We start from the raw sequence: 12,209 nt of genomic DNA on the forward strand, positions 1-12,209 counted from the left end.
ATATTTGATAAGGGAACCAAAAACATAATCTGGAAAAAAGACAGCTTCTTTTACAGAGGGGGTGCAGAGGGACCAAATATCCCATGCAGAAAACTGAAACTAGATCCCTATCTGTCATCTTGTACTGCATCAATTCAAAATGTCCTCAGTGTAAGACCTGAAGCCATGGAACTTTTACAGGAAGAAGTAGGAGAAACATTAAGACTCCTTGGCACAACTAAATACTTTCTGAGTAAAGATCCAGAAGCACAGCAAATCAAAGAAAGACTTGATAAATGGGACTACATCAAACTAACTATTCTGCATGGAAAATTTCAAAGCTAACAAGCTTACAAAAACAAACAAACAAATAAACAAAAACAAACAAACCAGTTTGGGGCTGGGAGTTTGGCCTAGTGGTAGAGTGCTTGCCTAGCATGCACGAAGACCAGGGTTTGATTCCTTGGTACCACATACTTAGAAAAAGCCAGGAGTGGTGCTGAGGCTCAAGTGGTAGAGTCCTAGCCTTGAGAAAAATCCAAGAACAGTGCTCAGGCCGTGAGCTTAAGCCCAGGACTGGCAAAACAAACAAACAAACAAAAAAACAAAAAACAGCCTATAGAGGATGGGAGTTTGGCCTATTGGTAGAGTGCTTGCCTAGCATGCACAAAGCCCTAGGTTCAATTCCTCAGTACCCCATACATATAAAAAGGTGGAAGTGATGCTGTGGCTCAAGTAGTAGAGTGCTAACCTTGAGATAGCTCAAGAACAGTGCCCAGACCCTGAGTTCAAGTCCCAGGATTGGCAAAAATAGGCAGCCTACAGAATGGAAGAATATTTTGCTATCTTTGCTACATATCAAAGGCTGCTATACTGCTATATAATTCTGTATATTTTCTATGCATCAGAGAATGCCCTAATATCCAGAATACACAAAGCTTTAAAAATTAAACCCACAAAGAACCAACACCCCAATGAGCTAGAGAGAAGTAAAAACGGCCGATAGACACATGAAGAAATGTTCAACGTATCTAGACATAAAGGAAATGCAAATCAAAACAACACTAAGACTCTGCCTCGCCCCAATTAGAATGGCCATTACCAAGAAAACAATAACAGATGCTGGTGAGGATGTAGCCAAAATGTTTGAAACCTAATACACCATTGGTAGGACTGTAAACTTGTTCAACTATTCTGGAAAGCAGTATGGCGATTCAAAAGAACCCAAAAAAACCTAAACACAGAAATACCCTATGGTCCAGTAATTCCATTTATGGGCATTTATTAAAATTGATTATGAACCAGGATACAGTAAACTCACCAGCACAACCATGTTCATTGAAGCAATGGTCCCCATAGCCAAGGTATGGAATCAGCAAAGATGCCCTTCAGTAGACAAATGGATCAAGAAAATATGGTGTATATACATGCAATGGGATTTCACTCATCCAATAGGAAGAATAATGTTCCATTTGTAAAGAAATGGATTGACCTGGAAAAATGCAGTGAAATAAATCAGACCCAAAGAGACAAAGGCTGTATGTTTTCTCTCATTAGTTCATAAGCTAATAAGTGAATTAATTATGTGGTATGGAAGTGTATGCCAAATGTATTTACTGAACTGTGTTAGATTCAAGAACGATCTTAAATATTGTAATTTCTTAGAATGGCAAAGTCAAATTCAGCAAAATGAACACCAGGAAGGAAGTACCTAGGAGTGGTTAGGGTCATGGGGAGAGGGAAAGATAAATGAAGAGGGAAAGAGGGGGAGACGCAGTCCAGATTTCAACATGCATACTACAGATTTAAGAAAAGTGAGGGAAGGAGTGAGTAGGAAGGTATGATTGAGAATGTTGAAAGTGACATTGATAAAGATGAATTGTATTTATAAACTACTTTGTTAAATGGCAACTCCTTTGTTAAACTACTTAAATATAATAATTTTTAAAAAAGCTTCTACTTGACCCTTTTGAGCTCTCCATCTCATCCAGGAAGGTTTACATAATGTCTTTAGAGTTAAAAGTACCCTAAAGCCTGAACTTTCTTCCCTCACACAAGTGTTAGACATATATAGGATTTTCAGAGCCGGGCATGGTGCTCAAGCCTGTATTTCCTAGCTACTCAAGAGGCTGAGATCCAAGGATCATGGTTCAAAACCAGGCCTGGCACTAAAGTCCATAAGACTCTTATCTCCAATTAACCACCAGAAAACCAGAAGTAGCACTGTGGCTCAAGAGGTAGGTGGTAGCTTTGAGATGAAGAGCTCAGGGACAATGCCCAGGCCCAGAGTTCAAGTCCCACAACCAAAAACAAACAAACAAAAAAAGATTTTCAGTATTATAGAGGTTGTATGTTTCCATGGAAATTATACAAATGTAGACTCAAGTGTGAACACACAGATTCAAGTGCAAATCTTGTCAGTATGTTCCAAGTGGACCTTAGTCTTCAATTCTTTGGAGGTCTGTGTTTAAGAATTGCACTTTGAGAACTGAGGATCTGAAAGACCTGATTTCAACCTTAGTCCTCCCACATTGTAAAACAAGGCATTTGAAATGGAGATCATTTTCAGTTCCCCCCAGCAAGGGCATCAGGAGAAGACTGGTGGGTACTCACAGCATCTCTCTGCTCTGAGTCTTCAGGTTGCCCCATTACTGTACACTGAAGACAATATGAAAAGGTGAACACAAACAAAGCAGGAAAAAACATTTGAATCCCCCAAATCCCTGCAGAATAGTTTTCTTCACCTTGTGCCTTTGCTAACTTTCAAAGGTTTGACTTTAATTAGATCATCTGATCAACAAATGAACATGCTAACTGTGATGTGCTTGTCTCAAATAAATTGTTGGGTGGGCTTCATTCTTCCTATAGCTTGCTCAGTGGAGCAGTCTAATTACTGATATGAATTGGGCATAGTCACTAAAGATTATTACCCTTAGATTATAGTCCTAGTAGTGGGAGCACAATTTGACATTACATTTGTGTGTGTGTGTGTGTGTGTGTGTGTGTGTGTGTGTGTGTGTGTGTGTGTTAAACCTGTTTATTACTGTGGAATTTAGTTACTATCTAGAAATGTCTAATTTTCAGGTCTTCCTCAGATGCCCCCTTTGTGAACACTTTCCAGAGGCCACATTGGAATTAGCAGCCACCTCTCCTGCTCTGCTCCCATTCACTCCTCCATGGGGGCACATGACTCCTGGAGAGCTCAGGATCGCTTTGTTATGTATCCTGTTTGTGTCCCTTTCTGGAATCTGAGCTGCTTGAAACCATTTGATGGAGCATAAAGAGACTGTGAAGACTTACAGACTACTTACACCACACTTAGCTTTCATCTGCCCTGGTCATAGAAATTCAGATGGCCATGGATGATGGTTCTGGCGTGGATGGATATTCCCCTCTGCCTTCCTTTCTGATAAGCTACTCTTCCAGATTATGACTTCCGTTCTCTAAGAGTTTGAAAATCCAATTCCTAGGGTCATCAGAGGAATGTGAGAGGCTATGGGTGGCTTTGGCCTAGGGAGTGGATGGGTCCTGGATTAACTATGTCTGCCCCAGTTCTCAGCATTACTTTCTTTCAAACGTGATTGACGTCAAAATATGTCTCCTATCTAGCTAAAAAGCCTGCTTTCCATCAACTGCTTCCTGTCATAGGTATTTCCAAGATAAGCTTAGTAGAAACAACAGTGGTAATATTCAAAATAATTAGTAACAGAAATGGCCTGGAAATCAGAACAGCTTTTTCATAGCACAGTGCCCTGTGATACTGGTGTTTCAACTTTTAGCTCCCAGATCAAAGCAAAATCCAGGAGTGTGCAGAGATGTGGGCATGTCTCCTTCCTGTTGAGCACCAGTGCTGGAACAGCCCCCAGGTTCTATTCAGAGAAGCATCACTTCATCACCCTGCTTTGCCAACTTTCTGTCAGACCACCTTGTATAATCTCACTAAGCCTCAGTTTCTTCCTCCAGGAAAGGGGATAATAAGACCAACTTTGCAGGATTGTGATGACAAATGAACCCACATGTGATATATTCCTGAAAGAGTGCCTGGGAGTCAGTATATATAGAACCAGGTGCTCTTGTTTACTACCATTGAAATATAGCAAGAGGAGCTGGACATGCTAGTACCTGTTTATAATTTCAGCAGTTGGGAGATGGAAGCAGGAGGATCAGCTTTGGCTACACAGGGAAACACTGTCTCAAATAAATAAGTAAATAACTAAATAAAGCAATACAGACACTTGTCCTAGTAGATAGTAGAGTAATACTTGTGGGTCACATAAAAGTTAGTGTTACAAAGCAAAAGTTCTCTACCAAACTCACTCTATGAAGCCAGCATAACCCTTATCCCCAAACCAAATATTGACTCATCAAAGGCCCATTTCTTTGATGAACATCAGTACAAAACTTCTCAATAAAATACTGACCAATCAACTTCAACAACTCATCAAAAAATTATACATTATAATTAAACAGGATTCATTGCAGGGATGGAAAGCTAGTTGAATATATGCAAGTCAGTATAAGTTCTCACATCAGTAGGAACAAGGACATAATCATCTCAATAGATGCAGGAAAAAAAAGCATTTGATAAGTTCCAACAGCCCTTTATGCCGAAAGCTCTGGAGAAACAAGGAATCCATGGAACATTCCTCAGTATAATAAAGTCTGTGGATGACAGACCTACAGCTAGCATTATACTTAGTGGTGAAAAGTTAATGCCATTTCCTCTAAAATCAGGAATGAGACAAGGATGTCCAGTCTCTCCACTTCCCTTCAATATGGTATTAGAATTTCTCCCTAGAGCAATAAGCCAAGAAGCAAATGTAAAGGGAATCTAAATCGAAAAAGATGAAGTAAAACTCTCTCTGTCTGCAAATGGCATGATTCTGTATTTAAAGAACCCTATAGACTATACTCCCAAGTTACTTGAGCTAATTCAAAACTTTGGCAAAACAGCAGGATATAACATTAACCCTCAAAAATCAAGTGCTTTCCTGTATGCCAACAATGAGAAGAGCAACACTGTGATCAGGAAAGCAATTCCTTTTATAATAGCACCCCCCCACAAAAAAAAAGGAAGAAAGAAAAAAGAACCTTAGGAATTAACTTAACCAAGGAAGTAAGGACCTCTATGATGAAAACTTTAAAAAAAAAATCTGAAAAGGGAAATTAAAGCAAAACTAAGAAAGTAGAAAAATTTCCCATATTCCTGGATTGGGAGGATTAACATTATGAAAATGGCAATCCCGCCAAAGGCTACCTACAAATTCAGCACAATACCCATCAATGTTCCAATGTCATTCTTTAATGAGATAAGGAAGCAATCCAAAAATTCATATGGAATAATAAAAGAAACAACCATTCAAAGTCTTTGGATGGGCCAAAGACTTAAAGAGAGACTTCTCTAAAGAGGAAGTAAAAATTGCCTGTAGACACATGAAGAAATTCTCAGCATCTCTGGCCATAAAAGAAATGCAAATCAAAACAACTTTGAGATTCCACCTCACTCCATTTAGAATGGCCATGATCAAGAAATCTAATAACAACAGATACTGGCAGGGGTGTGGCCAGAAAGGAACACTATAACAATGTTGGTGGGAGTGTAAACTTTTTCAACCACTCTGGAAAGCAGTGTGGCGATTCCTCAAAAAACTAAACATAGGGACCCGGAGTTTGGTCTAGTGGTAGAGTGCTTGCCTAGCATTCATGAAGATCCAGGTTCAATTCCCCATTTCCAGAAATGGTGCTATGGCTTAAGTGGTAGAGCTCTAGCCTTGAGAAAGTCCAAGGACAGTGCGTAAGCCCTGAGCTCAAGCCCAGGACTGGCAAAAAAAAAAGACTAAGTATAAGGGCCAGGAAAGGAGTTTGGTCTAGAGGTAGACTGCTTGCCTAGCATGCATGAAGACCTAGGTTCGATTCCTCAGTACTACATACACAGAAAAAAGCAGGAAGTGGTGCTGTGGCTCAAGTAGTAGAGCTCTAGCCTTGAGAAAAAGTCCAAGGACAGTGCTCAGGCCCTGAATTCAAGCCCCACAACTGGCAAAAAAAAAAAAAAAAAGGACTAAACATAGAGCTCCCCTATAACCCAGCAATCCCACTCCTGGACATTTACCCAAATGCCCATAAACAAGGATATACTAAAGCTACTAGCATGTTTGTTGCAGCATTATTTACTATAGCTAAGATAGAGAACCAACCCAGATGCCCCTCAGTAGATGAATGGATCAAGAAAATGTGATATTTATACACAATGGCATTCTAGGCTGCCATCAGAAAGAGTAGCATTGCCGTACTTGTAAGGAATGAGAAGACTTGAAAAAAATCATATTAAGTGAAGTAAGCTAGACTCAAAGAAACATAGACTCCATGGTTTCCCTCATTTGGAATCATTAGCAGAAGTCTAGGATTCTCCTAGCAGAGGATCACAATAGCTCAACAGTCATGTACATATGGCCATATAAGCTAAATAAACTCTAGGATATGGAAACAAGACATTTATCTTTGTGATTGTTGTTCTTAATGTACTATGTGAAATTATTTCTTTTCTTTTTTCCCCCTTATATCTCATGTTGTTACTGTGTCTGACTTTGGTACCTGAAATATTGTATATACATTTATTTGAAATAAGGAAGAAAAGGAGAAAAAAAGATTATTGGGAGGGTTAGGGGAAGGGAAAGTGGGAGAAAAACATGGGACAGGGTATCAATGTTCAAGAAGTAATGTACCCATTAACTGACTAATGTAACTTTAGCCCCTCTATACATCACCCTGACAATAAAATACAATTAAAAAAGAAAGAGTTAGTGTTGCTATCCTGTGGCTTACTCCTCTGGAGGAGGAGAATAGCAGGATTTAAGGGGAATGGAGCTGTGTTCTTGGGCCTAAGGTTATAAGAAAGCCTTATTTTCCTTAGATTTCAATATCTATATATGCTACTCCTAATCTTTGGAAGCTAGTGTTTTGATTTGTTGGCCTTTTTTTTAAAAACATAGACATTATTGTGATGAAGCTTAGCTATCCCTGATCTTCTAAAAGGCATGAGTAAGACATTCGAGCCTCTTCAGCTATCAATAAAAGAGCTGCTGTGTATGCATTTCCATGGATGATTCTGTCCTTGCACTTTGCTGATCCATTCTTTAAATCCTCATCTGGATATGCATTGGGTCTCATGATATGCATAAGCTCTATTGAGAAGGATGATCTGAGTATAGTCAGTCTCACAGTACAAAGAAAAGTAGGCCATGCAAACCCAAGCAAAGGTAGCCACCTGCCTCCCTAGTGCTCCAGTGCAACTTAAAAATCAGCTTTTGTCTTATTTTCCAATTGCTATCAACTCTCACCATTCACTGTGGCTGTGTGTACTCAGCAATCAGTCGTTGAGGTGAAGGTCTCATGGCCTTACCTGAGTTTCCTTTCTAAGCCTAGTGTTCACTCATGAACTATGGTTAGCAAATTGACCTGTGGGTGGGAGTAGGGGCAAGTGTCTTATAGGCTATTCCCCAAACTAAAGTAATAAAGTAACCAATGGATTATGCCTTCTTACTTTAAGACCAGAGGATTTAGACTGCAACTTTGAAAACTGTTGCTTCAGCCAGGTGTGGTGGCTCATGCCTGTAATCCTAGCTACCCAGGAGGCTGAGATCTGAAGATCAAGGTTCAAAGCCAGCCCAGGCACTAAAAACTGTGAGATTGTTATCTCCAATTAACCTCTAGAAAATGGGAAGTGGCGCTGAGCCTCAAGTGGTAGGGTGGTAGCCTTGAGCTGAAAAGATCAGGGACAATGCCCAGGCCCAGGGGTAGGGTGGTATTTTTGAACTGAAGAGCTCAGGGACAATGCCTAGGCCCAGAATTCAAGACCCATGACCCACAAGAAAAAAAAAAAAGAAAAAAAGAAAAAGAAAACAGTTGCTTCAGTGGAGCAAAGGAAAAAGGCAGAAAGGATGGGAGATGGCTAAGCAGCTTCTTGAATGCCTCATTCAGGTACCACAAATTTCCCATTGTTGATTTTGCTGTTTCCCTTTAGATAGTTGATATAGTCTTACAAATCCCTCAGAGCTAGCATTTGCCACACCTAATATTGTTTCATCCTCACAAAGATTTTAGACTGGGCTTATGGGCTTATGGGCTTTTTAGAAGAAAGTGTCACATAACAGTGACAGCAAGAAAAGAACAACGTCTACCTAATTCCTGGTTTCTGTTTGTTTCCCATAGGAATCAAAACCAATCATGACAAACTTCCTAAACTCCTAAGTTCAAGTCTTCTCTGATGAGCAGAGCTAGAGACCCTCTACCTTAACATGGCTTTTGTCACTTTTGTTGTGAATCCTGGGACTTGAACTCAAGGTCTGAGCACTGTCCTTGGGCTTTCTCTAGGCTAGAGCTCTACTGCTTGAGCCACAGCACCACTTCCAGCATTTTCTATATATGTGGTATCAAGAAATTGAACTTGGATCTTTGTGCATGCTAGGCAAGTCTATCACTAGGCCATGCTCCTAGCCTCATCTTATTGTCATATGCCCATTTTTCCCAATTCCCAAGGAAGGACCAACCATTTCAAGAGAGAGAACCTACAAAATCTACTAGAGGGGTCTTTTGCGTTTGACTTAAATGCATGTCATCGGCTACAGGCAGTCACCTAAAGCAGTCTGGGGGGGAGGGATCCTCCTTTGCCACTGGTCCTTGATGTGGTCTTCAATCTTAGTATTGGTATAGTGCTACACTGGACATCCATGCCAAATTCAATCCATTCAATCTGTTGAGTCAAGTTCCAGGATTCCTCTGTGAGAGGCTTTGAATTCCTAGCCATTGTATTCTCATCCCCTACACTGGAAAAGTCCGCACACAATAGTGGATAACGTAACTTCCCATCACCCTTTGCAGTTGATCAAGAGGCCAAAGGTATACAGAAAAGCTTGCTTTCCAACTTGAAAGCTGGTTATTAAATTACAAAGGGTGGGTTTTTAAAGGGGCATGTCCCCCCATGCAAAACACCAGGGTCTATTTTGTTCCTTGTTCATTTGCTGTTACATGTGCCATTTGGTCTCAACTTCTGATGTGTTTCTTTGTATTTTTTGTGTGTTACAGGCAGCATAGTGTACCTCGGGATGATGGTGGGGGCATTCTTCTGGGGAGGACTGGCAGACAAAGTGGGAAGGAAACAGTCTCTTCTGATTTGCATGTCTGTCAACGGATTCTTTGCCTTCCTTTCTTCATTTGTCCAAGGCTATGGCTTCTTTCTCTTCTGTCGCTTACTTTCTGGATTCGGGTAAGGTTTTCTTCTTCATATTTTATAGTAATGTGTTTATTCATAATTGTACATGTTCTTTGCTCTGGAAGACCTCATTAGCAAAAAAAAAAAACTTCTAACCTATCTACTCTATGCAGGGTGGGGGAGAGGGGTTGTCAGACTTAGCAGCTAGAATGTTGATTCTTCTTTTATCAAATCTGGGCAAGAAGTGAAACATACCTCTTGCCTTGTGGCTCATGTGTTCTATATTAACTGCTAGAAAGTTGGTGATGTTTTACAAGAATGTTGCTTCCAAGGCAGAGAACATTGATACATTTTTGTTTCTTTTGAAGGCTCAAGTTAGAAAGTGCTTTACCTAATATGAACTCATTAAAGTCTAAAGCATGTGGGTATGGTCTTAAGTCTAGGATTACAATGTCTCAAAATATCCATGGTGTTATAGATCTGTGTTACCTGTGTATATTTGTCTAAGGAGGAAGCCTGCTTTTTGAGATGTAATAATATTTTCTAGTGTAGCTTCCTGATTTCTGTTGAATTAAAAGCTACTGTGCTATTAGTCAGGGGTAGTGACATGAGAACCAATGATGCCATTTTCTTTAAAAAGATAGAGCACTTATTATTGAGTCCATAGCTTAAGAAAACTCAATAGCCTAATTCCTGGAGCATGGGGAATTTTGCTTTAACGGGGAAAATAATTTTCAAATATTAATGCTTAAGAATTTGGGGAGACATTATATTTTTAAAATTGATCTGAGTGCAGGTGGCTCACACCTGTGATTCTAGGTACTTAGGATGCTGAGATCTGAGAATCACATACAAAATTAGCTCAGGCAGGAAAGTCAGTGAGACTCTTATCCCCATTTAACCAGGAATGGGTGGTAGAGCTTTGGCTCAAGTGGTAGAGAACCAGCCTCAAACCCAGGCCCAATACTGGCATGAAAAAAGAAAAAAGAGGGGAAGAGAAAGAGAAAGAAGGAGAGAGAGAAAGGAAGAGAGAGGACAAAGGAAGGCAGAAAAGAACATAATGAAAAGAAAATTAAGAAAGAGAGGAAGGAAGGAAGGAAGGAAGGAAGGAAGGAAGGAAGGAAGGAAGGAAGGAAGGAAGGAAAGAAAGGAAGGAGGGAGGGAGGGAAGGAGAAAGGCAGGAAGGAGAGAGAAAGACAGAAAGAGAGAAAGAGGGAAGGAAGAGAGGGAGATGGAGGTATTAATTTGTGTGATTGTTGATGCTAGACCATCACAATCTACATAATAGAAGACAATTTTAAAACAAAAGATCAAGGTTCGGGGCCAGGAATTTGGCCTAGTGGTTAAAGTGCTTGCCTAGCATGCACGAAGACCCGGGTTCAATTCCTTGGTACCACATATATAGAAAAAGCCGGAAGTGGTGCTGAGGCTCAAGTGGCAGAGTTCTACCCTTGAGGACAGTGCTCAGGCCCTGAGCTCAAGCCCAGGACTGGCAAAAAAAAAAAAAAAAAAAGATCAAGGTTCTTCAGCATGTCTTTCTTTAATTACATGGAGTCCAGCTTTATGACTTACAAACTCAGAACCTAAGCTCCAGAAGTTTTCATTTCAATATTCTTTTTTTTCCAACATTCTTTATTACAACTGAAGCCCAACAATTAAGATCCTCAAGCTAGAGATCGTAAATAACAACCACGTTATTTCTACATGGTTAACCAGCTCCCTCCATCCATATCAGATGCAGTTTTTAAACTGAGGAGTAAATGTCGAAGGAAAGGGGGTTCGTGATATCAGATATGTTTCTACATGGGCCTGTGGTGTTCAGACCTCCAACACACCATACATTTCCCAGAAGTACTTGCCCCGCTCTGCCTTTGACATTTCTCTTTAGTTCTGAAATTATTAATTATTATTCCCTTTAAGTAGATGTACAACAGAGTTGCCATTTAACAAAGCAATTTATGAATATAATATATCCTCACCTTTGCCATCCCAAGAGCATTTCAGTTCCATCCTGCCCTCTTGGTAGCACTTACCATCATGCCTGAAGATATTTACTTCTTATGTGCTTCTTTCTCTCTTCCACTGGCAAGTAAATTCCAAAGGGCTGGAAATGCTTGTGTTTTATATAATTGGCCTTTAGTATCTGTGGGGCATTGGTTCCAGGATATCACAGGGAGATAAAAGTCTAAAGGTATTCACGTCCTTTATGCAAATAGCTTAGTATTTACAAGTGATGTGCATACATCCTCTCCTATGCTTTAAATCATCTCTAGGTTGGTTATTTCCATTATCTAATATTATGTAAATGCTAAGATTTTAGGTTAGAGAGAGCTCTACCTACTCTGTAGTTAGTACATAATGACCATATCATATTTACTAGGAGATAATGACAAAAAGGCTGTAAATGTGCAATTATAGACTACTTTTTGGAATATTTTCAATCAATAGTTAATAGGATCCAAGGATTTGGAATCTATAGATAGCATGTGTACCATTTAATGGCCTGGAAGAAGGTAGGTATGGTTAGTAGAAGAAAGCAGTGAGAAGGTCTAAGCCTGTAAACCTGTGGTCCTGACTGATTTATTGTGATGCTCCTGGAAATGAAATAGAAAGCCTATCAAACTCCTGCTTGGTCCGTATAAGAAAAAAAAGTTCAGATCAAGTGACTCAAACCTAATATATATGAGTCAAAAACATAAAGGCATGGCCCCTCAGTCAGTTCTCAAGCCGGAGCCACTTACAGACTCGGAACCCTTTGAATGAGAGAGGTTACTTCCCCATAAAAAGGATGCCATTACACTGCCAAAAAAAGTATTCTGTTAATATTCTCCCAGCCTTTCCTAAAGGGATCAACAGCCTTTTAACCAGTATAATGGTGCTTAAGGGAAGGAAAGAATCAGGCCTCTCAGAGCTTACTGGACACTGGCTCCAAACTGACCTTAATTCCAAGAGACTCAAAATGTCACTGTGGTCCACCAGCCAGCATAAGGGCCTTTGGAAGTCAGATGGCTAGTGATATTTT

General features: G+C 40.0%; 1 protein-coding gene across 1 annotated transcript in view; it reads left to right on the forward strand.

The window, feature by feature from the left end:
- Window positions 1-12,209, forward strand: part of Sv2c (synaptic vesicle glycoprotein 2C) — a 92,720-nt gene that overhangs the window by 18,571 nt on the left and 61,940 nt on the right. The window contains exon 2 of the mRNA XM_090331136.1: window positions 9,061-9,241. Coding sequence (XP_090187262.1) covers window positions 9,061-9,241 — 181 coding nt within the window. The remainder of the gene's footprint in view (window positions 1-9,060; window positions 9,242-12,209) is intronic.

Source organism: Megascapheus bottae, chromosome 4 (assembly GCF_031878675.1).
Source record: "Megascapheus bottae isolate mThoBot1 chromosome 4, mThoBot2.hap1, whole genome shotgun sequence".
Lineage (NCBI taxonomy): Eukaryota > Metazoa > Chordata > Mammalia > Rodentia > Geomyidae > Megascapheus > Megascapheus bottae.